The sequence below is a fragment of the Blennius ocellaris genome, assembly GCF_963422515.1.
Source record: "Blennius ocellaris genome assembly, chromosome: 7".
NCBI classification, from domain to species: Eukaryota; Metazoa; Chordata; class Actinopteri; order Blenniiformes; family Blenniidae; genus Blennius; species Blennius ocellaris.
The window spans coordinates 2,774,076-2,793,732 of NC_137656.1; the positions used below are offsets into that span (position 1 = coordinate 2,774,076).

The 19,657-nt window shown below is 42.3% G+C and overlaps 2 protein-coding genes across 2 annotated transcripts in view; both read left to right on the forward strand.

The window, feature by feature from the left end:
* Positions 1-13,460, forward strand: part of tncb (tenascin Cb) — a 65,327-nt gene extending 51,867 nt beyond the window's left edge. The window contains exons 12-22 of the mRNA XM_080499148.1: positions 490-612; positions 1,914-2,057; positions 2,180-2,299; positions 3,557-3,700; positions 3,815-3,945; positions 5,049-5,181; positions 6,256-6,407; positions 6,525-6,621; positions 7,588-7,749; positions 9,374-9,537; positions 10,830-13,460. Of these exons, the coding sequence (XP_080355274.1) occupies positions 490-612; positions 1,914-2,057; positions 2,180-2,299; positions 3,557-3,700; positions 3,815-3,945; positions 5,049-5,181; positions 6,256-6,407; positions 6,525-6,621; positions 7,588-7,749; positions 9,374-9,537; positions 10,830-10,940 (1,481 nt within the window). The 3' untranslated portion in view covers positions 10,941-13,460. The remainder of the gene's footprint in view (positions 1-489; positions 613-1,913; positions 2,058-2,179; positions 2,300-3,556; positions 3,701-3,814; positions 3,946-5,048; positions 5,182-6,255; positions 6,408-6,524; positions 6,622-7,587; positions 7,750-9,373; positions 9,538-10,829) is intronic.
* A 1,169-nt stretch (positions 13,461-14,629) lies between these two features.
* On the forward strand, positions 14,630-18,295 carry b3galt8 (beta-1,3-galactosyltransferase 8). The gene has a single exon (XM_080499544.1). It carries the CDS (start codon positions 14,726-14,728, stop codon positions 15,683-15,685), a length of 960 nt encoding a protein of 319 aa, XP_080355670.1. The 5' UTR covers positions 14,630-14,725; the 3' UTR covers positions 15,686-18,295.
* The last annotated feature ends 1,362 nt before the right edge of the window (positions 18,296-19,657 follow it).

Below are 19,657 nucleotides of genomic sequence, written 5' to 3' on the forward strand. Positions count from 1 at the left end.
GCCACATGTGTTGTCTTTGTGAGGAGAGGTGTTCTGTGGTGGTTTTAGGTGGTGGTGTGGTGGTGGGGTGGGGTGGGGTCCGTGTCCTCCCTGAGGGTTTAGGCTTTGCTCTTGGGTTGCGTGGCGCATGTATCACTTTTGTGTGTCCATGAAATGGGGGCAAGTTAATCTCCTCAGGTCTGTCACGCGAGATACTGCGGCTTCGCTCTTAACCAGGAAGGGCCTCTGACTCCAGCCCAGTGCCCACCCCTCCAGGACCCCCCCTCCACCCACTCCCGCAGGCCTCCGGGCCACCCCCCCCCATCCCACCCCACCCTCTCTTTTTTGTCCCGCTCCGTCTTCTTTTGGGTGGTGGATCTGCTTCAGCTACAATAACAGTCTCTCTGTGTCTTTGCACGTCCCGCTGCTTCGTTTCCATCGCGGAACGCAACACGTCGGCACACCCACCAACTCACTGTCCTCTGTCTTCTATGTGTTTGTGTGTGTCAGACATGGGCTCCCCCAAAGGCATCCGCTTCTCCGACGTGACCGACACGTCGGCCACCGTCCACTGGGTGACCCCGAGGGCCCGGGTGGACAGCTACCGGGTCACCTACATGCCGGCCCACGGAGGTCAGTACGGGCCACAACACGGAGGAAATGAGGAAACGATTTGTGACGCCTGGCCAACAGATTGTCGAACAAAATGCCGTGATTTCTTCCATTTAGCTGATTTCACAGTGCGACGACGCCTCATTACTGAGTTTACACAGTGCGCACACCCTGGCTGCTGCAGCAGCTGTTCATACCTCAGGAGTGTCTTTACTGTACACGACGGACTGATGCTGCCCCCTGCTGGCCACGTACAGAAATCCACTCTAAAGCAGGAGAGATATTTATTTATTTATTTTATTTATTTGTTCATGTTGTGTCATGCCATTTCACAATATATATATATATATTTGTCATCCATACATGAACAAAAAGGAACAGAGAGAAGATTAATCTTGTCTTATCTGTTCCTATTTGCAACTTTACAACAAAATCAAATCAATTCGATTCACAAAACTTAACAAAAACAGCCTCCTTTTGTCTCACAGCTCTACAGGTACAGTCAACTATTTAAAAAAAAAAATGTTCGTAGTCTCTCAGAATTTTCTCTTTGTACATTTTCTTAAATTGGTAAACACTCGGAACAACATTTAAATTCCACACTTAAAGAGTTCCACAGTTTATACTCCATAAATAGATAGACCTTTCTGTTTCAACGATGTCCGTGCAAACATTGTTCTGAAAATTATATTTTCTCCTCTGGCGAATGGTTTGTGCAACAAAATTACTTTGAACATCGTTTGGCAATTTGTTTTGTTTGTTTTGCTTTCCACATAATAATCCAAATTTTTAAGTCGACAAGGTCCTTAACTTTAAGAAGTTTATTTTCAATAAATAAAGGATTGGCGTGTTCTCTATAACCTATATTGACTGATTATCAAGATGATATTGACAAAACAGGGAAACAAAACAGGAAACGATGTGTTTGTTATCTGGAACTTTGTGAGTATTCACAATATTCAAAGTTTCCACATTGTTCAAAGTTTCCACATTTCATGACATCTGGATTAACAAATACTGAATCAGACGGATAATTCTAATCTCCTCACAGTTCATCTATATGCAAATAATAAAGCTCAATGTGTTTTATTTGCAGCACGATAATTTGTGTTGTTTCTGTTGATCCTGAAAGCAATAAGCTCCACTGAGCTCTGAGCAGAACGATTAACCTTCGTCGTCACTGAGACACAAGGTTCACACTCACGCTTTACCTGTTTCAGGTGATTAATAAAACCAAAAAAAACCCAACAAACTAAGATTGTTTACATTTACTGATCGCGAGCTTTGGCCGGGCGCGTGACGTGAGCTGTCGGCCCTCCCAGGAAACGCCAAGACGCTGACGGTGGACGGCTCCGACTCTCAGACCGTGCTGCCCAACCTGACGCCCGGGGTCACGTACGAGGTCACCGTGGTGGCGGTCAAAGGCTCCCGGGAGAGCGAGCCGGGGTCGGACAGCGTCACCACAGGTAACTCAAAATCCCGATGCGACAAATCCGACACTTTTCGGGGGTCAGAATCGGGGAATGTGGATAATTAAAAGGTTGATAATATCTGTGTGTGTGTGTGTGTGTGTGTGTGTGTGTTCCAGCTCTGGACAAACCCCGCGGCCTGACGGCGGTCAACATCACGGACACTGAGGCTCTGCTGCTGTGGCAGCCGGCCATCGCCACCGTGGACGGATACGTCATCACGTACCTCGCAGACACAGGTTTATTATTTTCATATACAATCGGACACATTTCCTGCTCGTCCTTTTGCGAAACGAGCGACGTCTCAATTTTAATACTGAACTGTCATTGTGCTGATCTGACACGTTTCATTCAAATCACGTTTTAAAAACTCAGTTGGCTTTCTGCACCTCCGCTTAAGAATTTCAGCTTTTTGTTCAGTAATCCTGTGGATATTTTTCTAACATGTTTGATTTTAAATGTTTCTACATCGAGATTCACTGTTAATCAACGAGGCACGCAAAGGTTTCTTATTTAAAAATGATTAAAACTTTTAAAATACATCTTAAAAAAGGATATTTATGTGCATCAAATATATGTTTTATTAGGTTTTTTAAATTTTTTTTATCTTGTATTCTTCTTAATGTTGTGCTATTTTTAAGATTTTGGTCTTTTAATGACTTTCTCAGATGAATTAGAATACATTTCTATTAAAGACCATAAAAGGACCTTCCAGATGTTCCTAAACATGTGACTTTACCCTCCTGTCATTCAATAGAAAACACAAAAATGATTAAAAGAGAAGTTCAATTCAATTCAACGTTATTTCTATGGCATCCAATACGACACGCTCATTACGGGAACTTTTATAGAGGAAAAAACAACAATTCCACATGTAGAGGAGACGGCGGAAAGGAAAAATTCTCCTTTAACGAAAGGAGAGAAATAGATACGATAGACAGACAGGAAGTAGAGGAAAGAGATGTTAGTAACATGTAATAGTGTAATAAACATTTTGAGTGTGAAAGGAAGGAAGTTCATTGTGGTAACCTGCAGCAGCTTGACTAGAAAAGGGTCCAGGGTGGCCTGAAGCAGCCGTAACTATAAGCTTTATTAAGCTTTATTAAAGAAACGTCTTAAGCCCAGCTGTCAAAGAACAAACCAACCAAACTTACCACTGAGTGGAGAACAGATGGAACAATACACTGTTTTGTTTTGTTTTTCAATATCTTGGCTGATAAATCATGAAAAATTACAAATAAAACTTAAAATATTTCATAACATTGGATATTTTCCTTATTTTTTCCAAATGCAAGAATTTAAATCTTAAAATAAAGGAATAACTGTCAAATTAACTAACAAAGTCTTATTTCCCCCTCACATGCACTTGTACAACGTATAGTTGACTATTTAGAAATAAGTAGTAAACATGAAAATGTCAGTCTCACTCGCTGACATCTCTGACCTCTGACCTTTGTGTGTGTGTGTGTGTGTGTGTGTGTCTTGTCGCCCTCTAGGGGCGTCGGTGATGGAGCACGTGTCGGGCAACGTGGTGGAATACGAGATGAGCTCTCTGGCGCCGGCGACGCACTACACGGTGAAGGTGTACGCCGTGAGGGACCTGGCCAAGAGCGCCGCCACCACCACCGAGTTCACCACCGGTGCGTTTTCCTGCGTTGAGAGGAGGAAGTGACGAGTTTGAGGCGATCGGACGGCGAAAAAAACAAAAACTAAAAAACAAAAAACTGAAGCTAATTCGGTTTTTGCGTTTCCAGACGTGGACGCCCCCCAGCACCTGACGGCCAGCAACGTCCAGACGGAGAACGCCATGCTGACCTGGAGGCGTCCCCGAGCCGACATCACCGGATACATCCTCACCTACGAGTCGGCCGCCGGCCTGACGAGGGTCAGCCTCACCTCACCGTCTGTCCCAAGACCATTATTTTGAAGGAATTCGTCTGTGACTTTTCTATTTTTTAATCTCTTTGTAGACATCAACCGATTTGTATTACATGTACAGGTTTTTATTGAGGTTTTCAGACGATTTTTACACATTTGAACCTGATCACAGACGCATTTTAAGGCGACTTTTGCAGATTCCGGTTACCACTGACAAATCGCTGTTACACGTGGACAGACAGATTTGAATACTGACAGACAACTCTCCAGAGACATTGACAAATAGTTTTGCTCTAATAATACACCCCAAAATTAGGCTTTAATTTTCAGCTGTTAAAAGGTCATATTATGCAGAATTCACTTTCTAAAGGTTTTTCCAGCAGTAATAATCGTCTCCACACCTGGAACGACTCCCCAGAAGTGAAGAAAGTGTGTCCTCTCTCTCCCTGGCTTGTTCCAGGTTTTAAAAAGTGTGTTGCTCCTACCAGCCAATCAGAAATCAAACCCTATATAGTGTCATCGGGGGTTTTAGCCAATCACAGTCAAGGTTGGCTCCTCCCCCTTTGACTCCTCCCACAATCAGGCAGCTCCGCTCTGGCACATGGCGCCATGAGAGGAAGGACTTCCTCCTCTTCCCATAGATTTGGCGTGTGTGTGGGCGGAGCCAGTCCAGCTCACACAGACACAGCAGATTCTGAATGTAGCTCCTAGGATCCGATATTCAAATGGAGGAAAAAAATCAAGGAAAAGCTGGATTTGGAGCAATAAACTTTAATTGCAGTGTTTTTGGACCAATGAGACCATGTGAGTGTTGAAAAGCTGAATAATATGACGTCATTAACTGGGAGTCTGTTAACGTTAACCGATACTACTTTTTTAAAGGGTTCGGCATTAACCTTTATCCACCTGTCAAAGTCTAACTTAGACTCAATGTGCAGTCGATACCCGAAGGCTGTGCGCGTCAACGTGTCATATTGATGTAGGAGTTGCGTTTATGACGAGCACGCTTTCAGAATTGTGGCAGAATTGAACGTTTTTAATTGTTTTCCGTGTTGTCAGTTTTGCTCTCGGCGCGCAGCACGACGTTATCTTTGTCGTTTTCCCCCGCAGGAAGTCGTCCTCAGCCCCACCGCCGTGTCGTACAACATGGCTCAGCTCAGCGCCTCCACAGAGTACTCCGTGAGGCTGCAGGCGCTCGCCGGGCCCAAGAGGAGCCGGGTCATCTCCACCGTCTTCACCACCAGTGAGTTGGTCGCCAGCGCGGCTCCGCGACACACAGCAGACACAACAGTCTCGAATGTAATCCATTACTTCAATGCAGGTTGAAAACGTTCATCTGACAATCCAGAGTCACCACAAACTGACCCAGAGTTGAGAAAAGTCATAAAAATGTGCACTTTTTTAGTTAAAAATAGGTTTTTTTTTGTTGTTTTTTTACGTAAACTGTCTAAAATATCTTTATTCAAAGCAACAAACTGCTGAACAAAGTACAGATAAGATTTTTTATTTTTTCCTCTAGAAAGGAACATTATGATGCTTGGTAGCCGCGGACTCGTTTAGCTAACTAGCAAACAAACATTAGAGTTTAAAACATAAATCCACTGCTGCATTTTATAGAAAATGTTGCAAAATGTAGAAATAAAGAAGTAAAAACTGAAAACAATAGTATTGTTTGGAGTTTTTTTCATTTGGCCTCAAATCCAGTTGTTTTTAATGTGGTGTTCCACAAGGACGTATCCTGGGGCCACTGTTGTTGTTATTTGTTTCCCCCCTAAAACCAGAAATGTTTCGACGAGTTGAAGTTCCACAAAGTCACTGATTCTATAAATGAGTGCAAAAAGCAACATTTCATGTTAACTTAATCACTAACAGACCTGCTTAAGAGCAAAATCTGAACGTCTTAAAAAGTATAATTTTAGCATCATAATTGGTGAATTTTTACACTAAAATGTAAAAATAACTAGAAGTTTAAGTCTTTATTTTAGTGCAACAAAGTATCTTATTATTAAGAAGTTTAATCAACATTTAATGAGTTTTCCTTTTACAACACGTGAAAATAAGAGTTCTACTTCTTCCGACCTTCTTTTCAAACATGTAATTGTTTGTGTTTGTGATTGAAAAAAATTGGAGCGTGTGTCATGAAGTCTGGATTGTTATTTATGTGATCATCTGTTTATCTTCTTCTTCTTTCGGGTTTAACGGCAGTTTGTTGGATTGAACATTTATTTTCACCAGGATTAACTGCTTAGACCGCAGCACGCTGGTGGTTCCAATCCTGACGGGTTCCTCTTTGTGTTTGTTTGCTTGTTTATTGCAGCCGGCGTCCTGTACAGACACCCGAGGGACTGCTCGCAGGCCCTGCTGAACGGAGACACGTCCTCCGGCCTCTACACCGTCTACGTGGGCGGAGACGAGAGCCAGCCGCTGCAGGTTCACTGCGACATGACCACCGACGGAGGCGGATGGATCGTAAGTTCAAAAAGCGGGGAGGCGGAGCTATAGAGTCACACAGAAACATTCAAATTTATGTGTGTGTGTGTGTGTGTGTGTGTGTGTGTGTGTGTGTGTATGTGTGTGTGTTTGCAGGTTTTCCTTCGACGTCAGAGCGGCCGATTGGAGTTTTTCCGTAACTGGAAGAATTACACGGCTGGTTTCGGGGACATGAACGACGAGTTCTGGCTGGGTGGGTAACTTTAAATTTTTTTTTGTGTTTTTTGTTTGTTTTTTGTCTGAGGGCCCGTTTGGCCTTGGACTTGGACTTTCTTTATTGTCATTGCACGGTACATCACGCTGTGACGAACTGGCAACGAAATGTCGTTGCTTAGCAACCGGTAAAAAAGGCATAAAAAAAATGCATTTAAATATATTTTAAAAAGTAGTGCAAACAGTCAAACAGTTAAAATAAGGTGCATATGAACGATAAATAAAAGAGCAGGATGAGAAATGGGATCGATTAAAATGGAATAATTGCACAGTGTGATATTGCACAGTGTGATGTTATAATGTTATTTGGCATTTAGAAGCCTGATGGCCGGGGGAAAGAAGCTGTAGCTGCGTTTCCACGGCAACGATTTCCAGTGAAAACCAAATCCACCCCGTTGCATTTTGGGAGTCTGTTTGCATGAGAAACGGTGCTCGGAGCCACCGCAAAGGCAATTTTTTTGAAAACGGCTCAGAGAGTGGAAACTTTCGATTTTCGCTTTATCGCCATGGAGACGGGCGAAAACGAGACTTTACTGGGAACGACCCGGCCCTCGTTTACGAGTAGACAGCAGAAACGCCCGCCACTGCGAATGTGCACATGCTCAGGTGGTGGACAATAGAGTGTCAGGACTCCCGGTCCATATTCTCCTGGGACTTGGTACTTTTATTTTGACAGTCACACTAATAACAGTCCAACTTGGTCGTCTGTCCACAACAATGTCCGTGCACTCGCCATTGTTAATGTTTTAGAGCGTATTATTCTCTGCTGCATGTATATGTAGTTTCATTACAAAAAAAAAAAAAAAAAAACACCCAACAGCACCACCTCCTGGTTTGACATGCTAATTACATAGTTTTCAGTGTTTCCGTCGTTTCAGCCGAAACAAAAATAACGGAGGCTGAAAGTGGAGTTTGTGACTGTCCCCCCCCCCCGGTCTGTCCCCAGGTCTGTCCAACCTGCATAAGATCACGGCCGGCGGTCAGTACGAGCTGCGAGTGGACCTGCGAGACAAAGGCGAGGCGGCCTACGCGCAGTACGACAAGTTCTCCGTCTCCGAGCCGCGGACGCGCTACAAGGTCCACGTGGGCGGATACAGCGGGACGGCAGGTGGGTCTCAAACGCAGGTCTTTCACTCGCCCGCGGTCGCCACGGTGACGCGAACGCCAAACTGTGCCTCTCTAAACTCGTTCCACCTGAGACGGAAGACGAAAGCCGATCGGCTCTGGGACGCTTCACAGGGGACGCTCGTTTTCGTCTGACGTGATTCTTGCATCTCTGGTGTTTATTTATTTTTCGCTCCAGGTTTTGGGATAAACAGTTGAATTGGAACTTTAATCACGACACAAAGAAAATAATTTGCATGGAGATAAAAGACCCGATTGACTCATTCAGAGGGAAAAGTGAAAAGTTCTTACTCACAATGAATATAATAATACCATCAGTACACAAAATATACAGACATAACTCTGTCCATACCCTAGGAATATATCTACATACGTAGGTTTGTTTGTTTGTTTCTCTCTTTAGTTAGTTTATTTATTTACTTCTTTATTTATTTAGTTAGTTTGTTAGTTAAGGATTTATTTACTGACTTCTTTATTTTTAAATTTTTTTAATTCATGTATTTATTTACGTCTTTATTTATTTAATGAGTTAGTGATTTATTTACTCACTTGTTTGTTTGGTTATTTATTTACTTAACTATTTAATTCGTTAGTTACTTCTTTATTAATTTAAGTAGTTAGTTTGGTTAGTGATTTATTTAATTACTTCTTTATTTTTTTTATTTATTTACTTTATTTAGTTACTTAGTTAGTAAATTTGTTAGTTACTTCCTTAGTTATTTACTGACCGACTTATTTGTTTACTTATCTATGTAGTTAGTTAGTTACTTCTTGATTTATTTAACTAGTTAGTTTGGTGAGTGATTTATTAAATTATTTCTTAATTTTTTTTATTTATTTACTTTATTTATTTAGTGAGTGTGTTCGTGAGTGACTTTGTGGGTTACTGTTTTATTTACTTATTTATTTAGTTACTTAGTTAATAATAAGTTTGTTAGTTACTTCCTTAGTTATTTACTGACTGACTTATTTATTTATTTATTTACTTAACTATATAGTTAGTTACTTACTTCTTTATTTATTTAACTAGTTAGTTTGGTTAGTGATTTATTTATTTACTTCATTATTATTTCTTTATTTACTTTATTTAACTAGTTTGTTAGTTAGTGAGTTTGTGGGTTACTGTCTTATTTACTTACTTATTTATTGAGTTACTTAGTAAGTTTGTTAGTTACTTCCTTAGTTATTTACTGACTGACTTATTTATTTATATACTTATCTATGTAGTGAGTTAGTTACTTCTTTATTTATTTAACTAGCTAGTTTGGTTAGTGATTTATTAAATTACTTCTTTATTTTTTATTTATTTACTTTATTTATCTATTTAGTTTGTTTGTGAGTTTGTGGGTCACTGTCTTATTTACTTACTTATTTATTGAGTTACTTAGTAAGTTTGTAATTTACTTCCTTAGTTATTCACGACTGACTTATTTATTTATTTACATAACTATGCAGTTAGTTAGTTAGGTACTTACTTACTTACGTACTTCTTTATTTATTCTCTTGAAATATTGACACAATTCTGAATTCCCGACCATATTTGTCAACAAATAATGATAAACGCCGGTGGAGCGTGAGCGCACTCACCGCGTTGTTCTGGCGTGCAGGCGACTCGATGACCTACCACCACGGCCGGCCGTTCTCCACGTACGACCACGACAACGACATCGCCGTGACGAACTGCGCCCTGTCCTACAAGGGGGCGTTCTGGTACAAGAACTGCCACCGGGTCAACCTGATGGGACGATACGGCGACAACAGCCACAGCAAGGTACCCGCCGCCATACGTCTTTTCCTTTTTTCAGCGCGCCCAACTCTTCGCTGTGCCGGAAATCTCATGTAGTGCGACTGGAAAGACCGAAAACTAAGACGACGCGTGGTTTCGTTGAGAAATCACCAGTGTTGGGAACGTTACTTTAAAAAAAGTAATTAGTTATAGTTACTCACTACTTGTTCCAAAATTTTACTGAGTTAGTCATTGAATTACTCTAATAAAAGTAACTGAATACCAAGGAAAGTAACTATTTCCGTTACTATTAAAAAAAGTTGCTATATGTCAAAAAATCCTGCTTTTTTTTTTAGCAGGTTTCACAAGTCAATAGAAATGAGTAGAACAGACAGGTGCTTGTTGTTGTTGTACATAACTATATTTATTGTACATCAACAGAGGTTCATCCTGCACTTCAAGTATTATCTTGAAAAGTAAAGAGTGTGTTTTACTCGATATCAAATTAAATCAAATGTTCACAACCTGAGACAACTGGTCAAGTAACACGACGTGTACTTCCAAGTATTTTGTTCACAACAAAAGTAAATGTTTAAACAACAAAAAAAAGGTGAGGGAGAAAAAGCTAGCTTTTGCTGCTTGGGACGACTTTGATCTGTGTCCTTCTTTGATCTCGTCTGTGGTTGAGGTGTCGTTTTGGCTACAAGCTTTGTAGACGCGTGTGTCGTTGTGAGACGCTTCATCAAACTTGAGTTGCTCACCACGGACGTCGACAAAGTCTTTGCTCCGGGACATAATGTACACTTCTCATGCACGTTCTTGCCTTTGATCACACTGAATTTAAAGTACTGAAAAATGAAAAAAAAAAGTTAATCGGGCTGCTTCACGCTGCTCTCGTGTTTGTGTAGGTGTGTGTGTATGTGTGTGGTCAGCTGGCACGTATTGTAAAAAAAAAAACACTGGCTCTGATTGGCTCCCATGAAAGACGACTCCGCCCCAGCCAATCACTGACCTCGTTTTTAAGCCACCTCCTCACAGTCACTGCAGCCGGGTTTGGAAGCCTGGGGTGCTCCTGGATGACGTCAATGCAACGTGACGCACCCCATTTAACGTCCAGTAACGTTAACGGCGTAAAAAATAATTAGCTAGATTACCCCGTTACTGAAAAAATAACGCCGTTACCTAACGCCGTTATTCCAAAAACACAAGAAATCACAGATAAAAAAAAGCTTAAAGTCGCCTCAAAGTACAAAAAAAAACAAAACAAAAAAAAAAAGTGTATTTCTTTTCCTAAATCTGCACGTAGAGTCACACGACACTCTTCCTCTCCTCCTCAGGGGGTGAACTGGTTCCACTGGAAAGGACACGAGCATTCTATCGAGTTCGCCGAGATGAAGATCCGACCATCCAACTTCAGGAACCTGGAGGGGAGGAGGAAACGCTCATAAACAACAACAACAACAACAACAACAGTGCTACCACTCTGTCTCCACCTCCACCAAAGCCACTGCCAAGAGCCCCGCTGCCTCCGAACCAACCATTCCTCCACCACCTCCACTCATCCTCCTCCTCCCCTCCTCCTCCTCCTCCTCTTCCTCCTCCACCCGCCGGCAGTGCGTAAACCCTCGTGTGCATGTTACGAACTGGACTTAAAGCGAAGCCCACCAACAGACCCTGCTCACGCACCAAAGACAACCGGCTGTGACCCCCCCCCCCCCCCCCCCCCACCCCACCCCGACCCCCTGCCCACCCCCTCTACTTCTGGAGGCATGAGCAGGGCTCTCGGCCGTCGCCAACAACAACAATCAGTGTCGATCATCCCGATCATCAGAGGAACTCGGGGGGGGGGGGGGGGGGGGGGGGTGGCGTTGGGGGTTCAACAATATGAGAAAAATCCAGACGTCCACATCTCCACTTTGTCTTTATGTCAAATACAAACGCTTGTGAACATATTTACGTTTCGGTTTCATTTAAACCGATTTTAAAATCAACACATAAAAGGAAAAGCTCTCTTTTTACCAGGAATTAAAAAAAACAAAACAAAAAAAAAGGACAGAATCTTCCACTAAGATCAACGGTGTCAAACTCATTTTAGATCAGGTTCCACGTTCGGCCCAATTTCACCCCGCGCCTAAAATAGTGCCACGGTAACCGTTAAATTTAAACTTGAAAGATGATGTGGTGCAGAATATACGTAATGAAATTGTCGACATTTAAAAATGAATAAATTTAAATATTACTATGGAAAATCACTACAATTCCAAAATGAAACCAATTTTAATGAAACCTTCTGAAGCTGTTGCATTATGGGTGTTTTTTTTGTTTTGTTTTTTTTTACAAACTCCCCGACAACATGGGCTCGTGTTAGTTTGCTCTCTTTTATGACAACATCACTGATATCTCAGCTCAGCGCTCAGTGAAGGATTCTTAAGAAATGTGTGGAAAAAAAATGTAATTTTTTTTTTTTAAAGTAAAAAAAAATTCCAATTTTTGGGGCCATCTGTCCAGATTAGAGCCGATTTTGGACCGCGGGCCTTGGGTTTGACACCCCTGACTCAACTGCACCACTTCCGCCTTCCACATCTTCCATAATAGAAAATGTCCTTCTTCACAAACGCTCCAAAATCAACAGCTTCCTTCTTTGCCAGCTCTTGATTATTTATTTGCTGCTCGCGGCGTTACATGTGGCTCACGTTCACATCGTTGCAATCCAGCGTTTTGAGTGATTGAACAAGAAAACTCTCATTGACTTTATAAGCACTACTTGTGTGAAAGGCCGTTTTAAAGCCCGGAGAGAAAAATGCAAACTCCACACGGAAAGCCTGGAATCGAACCTGTAACCCCTCATTGTGACCACGGAGAGCAAACCACTCCGCCACATTTCAATTAAGAGGAAGGAAACACAAGCACAGGGCTTCTCACGGTGGCGCAGTGGTTTGCTCTCCCACGTCACACTGGGATGGTTCCCGGTTTGAGTCCACGTCTCTACATGCATGTTCTCCCGGTACACGTGTGGATTTACTCCAGTGCGTTTGAGTTGCATAAACGACGAATGAGCATGACCACAACATGGAGATTCGGCGAACGTTTTTTTTTTTTAACTCGATCGTCTCGTGCGGAACCACCCCCACCCCTCCCTCCTACCCCCACCCCTCCCCCCCACCGGGCCTCCGACGCTGGTAAAAGCTCAGAAGTTTCCCGCCCACTCGCCCCTCCGTCCGTCTTTATTCGACTTAACTCGTCTCCGTGTCACTTTACCCCCCCCTTCATTCACCCCCCCCCCATCCCAGGATTTAAAGGTGGAAGTGTTTCACCCTCGCGTCCGGGCGGACGGCCACATTTCCCACCGTCCCCCCGAGCCCCCGAAGGCGTCATGGAGGGTTTTTGAAGAGCTGAAAAGAAAGAAGAAGAAGAAGAAGAAAAAAAAGATTTGTTTCTTTAATGAATCCGAGGCAGGACCTATTATTCAGTATATTAATGACATGCGGTGAATTTCTTTTTTTTTTTTTTTTTTTTTATAATTTCTCTTTTTTAAGTTTTTTTTTTTTTTGCAAAATGTGAATACAGTACATATATGTGGAACAAGAGAATGTTATTGTGATGCTCGAAACTTTTGGGGAAAAAAGAAAAGAAAAAAAAAAAGGCCAACTCCAGTGGAATTCCAGTTGTCATAGTAAGTTGATGAAAATAGTGTTCGGACAGGCCAAAAATAGAGAACTAGTTACTGTTTTTACCCCGACCCACGCCCTAATAAAAAAGAAGAAAAAAAACCCTTCCCCTCTGATCCCCCCCCCCCCCCACCCCTTTACCCCCCACCCAGTCCCCTTCCTGCCCCGGCAGGATACTAAACCACTGACCTTCTAAAAGAATGCCTGTGTAAATTAAGTTTGTTTCTATTTGTTTATAACTGGGTGAAAAACAGGTGTTTCTCTGTAAGCTGTATTACAATAAAACAGTTTGTTTTAAAAGGATGTCAGAGGTTTTTTTTGTTTTTTGTTTTTTTTAATACACTTTCAGGAGCAAATCTCAATGTATTTTCTATTAAATGCAGCTGAAATTGTACATTTAAGGATTCATACCTATTGCAGCTGCGGTGATTCCGGGCTACTCTACACCGGCCCTTTAAAAACACCCTCATCATCTTAAATTTGCCAAAATATTAGAGCCAAATTCAGATGAACGACCCACCTTCTCTACTGAGATCCAATCGAGAGAAACTCTGAGTTACTCTCTGATGCACACACTGTCAAGTTACTTTAGAACTGTACTCTATTGTTCACCAACACTCTTTATTCTCTTAATATCTGTAGAAAGTCGGCGAGCACAGAACAGAATCCCCAAAAACATTTCAGTGTAACATATTGTCTTCAAATGTTTCTCCACTATTAATGAGGCTGTAAAGCAACAAGTAAGATTTCATCACAGGGAGAAAAGTTTACGTGTTCTAATGGCTCCACCTGATGCTTAACGTCAACTATTTATCAAGAAAAATAGAATCACGCAATTTGTATAGTAATTGTATTCATTCTTATTCCCGATGGGTAATTTGCAGATAATATAACTAATTCATATTTGAGTATAAATATGTTTAAATAAAGGTTATAATTTTAATACATTCATATATAATGTAGGCTGCAATTTGTTGCGCTGATGTGGCTCGGAACTTTTGGGCTTTTGGTGATACCTTATTCTTAATTTTTTTTTTTAAATGACCATTTAGATTATTTTTTAATAACTTGCTTCTATTTAATTTTTTATAAACTGTTATAGTTTTATGCAAAACACTTTGTATATGAACTAATAATACTTATAATAATAATATTATTATATTATTCATTTTATTATTATTATTTGTAGTAGTAGTAGTAGTAGTAGTAGTATATACAATATGTATTATCTATTTATAACTCTTTATACGTTCATGGTAGTTTTGATGATCCAGTTATATCGCCGCCAATCAAGATAAGGCTTTCGTTCTGTGACCTTCGGCTCCACTCGGCCCTTCTCGGCTCCTGTCGGCCCTTCTCGGCTCTTCTCGGCGCTTCTCGGCTCCTGCTCACCAGGACCCTGTGGTCTCAGTGGGAGTGGCTGCAGGCTCACTTCCTGGTGCTGTCGCGGTCCGGTCGGACCAGTTTGGAGGGATATATGTAGCTGGCGGAGGCCGAGGCGGCGGTGGTTCCGCGCCGGGATCTGTTCGCGTTCGCCCGACAGAAGCGACTCGCGGGCGGCGGCGATGTGGACAACTTTTCCCTGGAGGCTGGTGAAGTTTGTGTCGGCCGCGGCGCTGCTCGCGCTCCCGCTTCTGTTGTTCGCGCTGAGCGGCCGGAGCGAGCGCGAGGATCCGGTCCTACCGAGCCCGCTCCCCGCGGAGGACTACCGCCTCATCTCCCCCCGGAGCTACCGGTTCCTCCTCGACCAGCCGCACGCCTGCCGGGACCGCAGCCCGGTCCTGGTGCTCCTGGTTCCGGTGGCGCCCGGGGACGCCGCGGCGCGGCGGGCGGTCCGGGCCACGTGGGGCTCCGCAGGGGCGGGAACCCTCACCTTGTTCTTCACGGGGGTCCGTGCAGGTGAGGACCGGGGGCGCCTCCTCCGGGAGGAGAGCCGGCGCCACGCGGACATCATCCAGATGGACTTCGTGGACAGTTACCAGAACCTGACCGTCAAGACCCTGATGATGATGAACTGGGTGGCCACCCGCTGCCCCGACGCCTCCTACGCCATGAAGGTCGACTCGGACATCTTCGTCAACGTCTTCTACCTCCTGGAGCTCCTCAGGACCGCCCCCCGGACGGGCTTCATCACCGGGTCGGTGATCTGGGACGGCCGGCCCCGGAGGGACCCGGACAGCAAGTGGTACCTGTCGGAGGAGCAGTACCCCGAGGACCGCCTGCCGCCCTACGTCTCCGGCGCCGGCTACGTCTTCTCCGCCGACCTGGCCCGGAGGATCTCCTGGGCCTCCGGGTTCGTCCGGGCCATACCCATGGAGGACGTCTACGTGGGGCTGTGCCTGCGGGTCCTGGGGGTCCGGCCGGTGTTCTCCCGGAACCTGCTGGGCCTCAGGAACCTCTTCGAGATCCGATCGCTGGAGTACGACCGCTGCAGCTTCGCCCGGCGGGTCATCGTCAACGGGTTCCAGCCGGCGGAGCTGCAGGAGGCCTGGAGGGACTTCTCCAGGGGTCACGGCAGCTGCTGACCCTTCTGGGGACGGAACCACAGCCGTCAAGACCCGGTCCAACTGGGGTCGGAACCACAGCTGTCAAGACCCGGTCCAACTGAGGTCGGAACCACAGCCGTCAAGACCCGGTCCAACTGGGGGCGGAACCACAACCATCAAGACCCAGTCCAACTGGAGTCGGAACCACAGCCATCAAGACCCGGTCCAACTGGGGACGGAACCACAGCCATCAAGACCCGGTCCAACTGGAGTCGGAACCACAGCCATCCAGACCCGTGGTTCCATCAAGACCCGGTCCAACTGGAGTCGGAACCACAGCCATCCAGACCCGTGGTTCCGTCAAGACCCGGTCCAACGATCCGAGTGTCCGTCAGGAAATATCGTAAAAATACTTAGAAAAGCGTGTTGCTTTAAAAAGACTCGACCAATGAATGAAGTCAAGTTTGATCATTTTTGTTCGTCATACTTGAGAAGTGCAACGAATCTCGTTTAAATTCAGATATTCTTCAATCACAAAGGTGAATAGGAATGAAAACAAAGTGCAATGTCAAATAATTTTTTACCTTTTTTAATCAGAATGAGCTAAAACTTGCAAACAGGCATTTAAAAAAAAAAGTTTTTCTTTGTTAAAATTCAGTTTTCTATTTGGAAATTTAGGATTTTTTTACACCACAAAGTGCAAACATATCATTTTTGTGTTTTCCATATGAGGATCCGTTTTTTCTTAAGTTTTCAGTGACTCCAAGCACCGTTGTCATGGAAACGACTCCCAGAGTGCCATAAAAAGTTGTTGTTTTTTCGTCATCTTCATGTAAACCGGACTTGAACGTCAGAATACTCGGTGGTTCTCAACGTGTGGAATCGCGATATTATGATCATGATCATTCAATTTACGCAGGTGGATTTTCAGGAATTATACTTTTTTTTGTTGTATGTTACTTTGAATTCGTCTTGAAATTTTGCATTTTCAATTGAAGCCAAAAACTTAAAAAAGAAGCCATTTTTCCCCAGCATATGTATATATTATATATTTAATAAATTTGTTTTATAATTTAAAAACAACACTAATATTTTAGCACCCTCCAAAAAAAATCACATTTGATTGTGAATCAACTCTATTATCATTATTGTTATTAGAATTATTCTAAACATCATTATTATACCAATAGGAATGTTTCACTGAACATCAGGGAATTTAACTAAATGATGACTTTAACGTCTTTTTTTTTTTTTTTTGCAACAGCAAATCAACATTTGCCAAATATTTCTGCACCGTCTGCCTGACAGACCGAAACGTCTGACTGTAATCTGAGTAAAAGTATCTGCTGTATGGCCCTCTCGCTATTTAAACATGTTGGTCTTTTAATATATTTATAGCATGCGCTCTATTTATAAAACCAATAAGTATCTTATACTTACCATGTTTGTGTGTTTGCGAGTTTCTCACCTGCAGGTGGCGCCGTTACCGCCGTCCTGAACCAAACGTGTGGATTGTTTTATTTCCTGGTTAAAAGCGGAGTAAATATGGGCGACGGAGGCGATGGCTGCCACTAGAGGGCACTCAAGAGACGGGTCGTGTTGTAATGGCTCCACCTACAGGAGAGAAATGGATGTGCAATATTAGCGTAGTCAGGCCAACGGGCCTGGAAAGCCAATGTTTTATAGGAGACTCCACAGTTTCTTCTGCTGTTTACTGATTTATGAAAGTCAGTTTTATACCAAAACCTCTGTAATGCTTGTTCAGTTTGTGCCTGATGGGCCGGAGGCGGGGCTCCGTTACCCACAAATCCACTGAGCCTCACGCAAGAACGGCAGGATATCTTAAAAGTGTCACGTGTGTCAGGGTTGGATGTCGGTTTGTTGTGCTGATGAGGGAAATGCCTTGTGAAATTACCTTTAATCCCAATATATCAGAATAACAATTTAACCCGCGAGCACACGCAGTCCAGCCTTGCAGTACCACTTTGTACCACTAGGTGCTGCATTGAGTTACTTCCATGCCATCCAAGACGTTAAACGTAAAGATGCGTTTGAGACGGAACTCAGTCCACCTATCCTGGATGTAAGCAGGCGTAGCGCTTTGAAGTGTGTTTCCCGAGTTGTTTAAATGTTTGTATTACAGTATTACCGTATTACCCAGACTATAAGTCACATCTGTCGTCCCTGAACTCAATAACTGTAGTTGTTTCGGTGAAAAACTCGTTTTTCTGTGAGTCGCAGTGTTCTTTTGTCACACAGTGACATCTCGTGGTCAGTTGAGCTAAAACAAATTGTGCCTATAGTCCAGGATGTACGGTAATGGTTCTTGCTGGAGGTTCAGGACCTTTTAAAGAGAGCGAAGCCGTTGCTCTGCAGGTTTATTGATCAGGATCGATCTGTGCCTCTCCATGTTTGTTCTGTGGCTCTGCTGGTAGAAGCCAGTCAAACACGCCTTGACCTTTATCGCCAAAAATGCCTATTTTTTGTTTGTTTTTTTTACTTCTAAGAAAATGCTGTTTTATATTTTATCTGGAGCAAAGCTGTCTGAACAGGAAGTCTTGTTTTTGTCTTTGTTTTCATGCTGCTGTTGTTTCCAATCACTTCCTGATGTTTAAGTTCAATATGCTGGAATCAAATGCTGAATCAATAAAAAAGATGCTGAAATTAAGGAACTCGGTCTTCTTTTTTCTTATAAATTCAGTTAAAACTGTTTGGAAAATAAATGTAAATAAAACTTTCTCATAAAAGACATTAACTAAACGTTTTAACTTATCTTAAATATTTATTTTCATTAACACGATTAACAATGGCTCTATTGTAACTCAGCACAACGAAACAATTAAAATTTTACACCGTTATATCTATTATAATGTTAAAATGTGTAAGATTATTTTATTTGACCACCAGATGGCGCCAAACGACAATATAAAACAGCTCAATGATCCTTCAACGTTCTCGCTAATAACAAATAATTAGGGTTAATATAAACATTTAAATACATAGATTAATACAATAAAAAAAACAAGCCTAAAAAATAAACACGGAAACAAAAGGAACCAGGTTAAAAGAAAGTGAATAATACTTTTAAAAATGAATAATATTCTCAAACATGCAATAATTGAGAAAAAAATAAACTAATCCATTTTGTAAAAAAGGTAACATTGAAAATATGGCTTTTGAACACGTTCTGTAAAAAGTCATTTTAATAGTTTTACAATACATGTAAAACTACGTTATTTTCTATTTATGGACTTTATTTTTCTATCAGGGTCCTTACAACATGAAGTAATAGTTACTTCCTCTGATACGCCACCAGGTGGGGCTATAATAACAAGTATAATACATGTGCATGTGTATTGAAGTATAAAGTACATCCGATCCTCTGCCTCTACACAACCAATGAAGACATTGTGCAGGAAAAATCCCCCCCAAACGTTTCTTTTCTTTTCTGTTGCTTGGAACAGATTGGAACTTTTCAAATGATTGATATAAGATTTATTCCTACAAAGATCTTGTGACAGTGAAGAAATTGACCAAACATATAAGAAAAAACAATTAAACCAGCATGTTTTTACTTAATATTGCTTGATTGATATGTATTCTTTATTAATGATATTTTAACTTTCTATTGTATTTATATTTATTTTATTCTATTCTGTGTGGAGCATCGTTGCATAGAATTGCCCTCTGGGATTAATATTGCATTTCTATTTTATTCTATTCTATTCTATTCTAGCCTGTTAAATTGATCAAAAATATAAAATTTTGTTTGTGTACAAATGCTGTTTCAATTGATACATTAAAAAAATGTACATTATCAATTATTATAATAAAAATAATTGCTAATTTATGATTCGTTTCAATAAATATCAGTTTTAAACTTCACTTATGCGTGAATTTGTCTCGTTTGCGCGCGATTGAGCGGGACACCGTTCAGCACGGGCGCCGATCTGTTCTTAACACCGGACGGGCCCCTCGCGCTCTGTGGGCGGAGCTACACCCCCGGACGCT

Coding starts and splice junctions, on each gene's coding strand:
- b3galt8 (XM_080499544.1), top strand. CDS start 14,726: ATGTGGACAACTTTTCCCTGGAGGCTGGTGAAGTTTGTGTCGGCCGCG.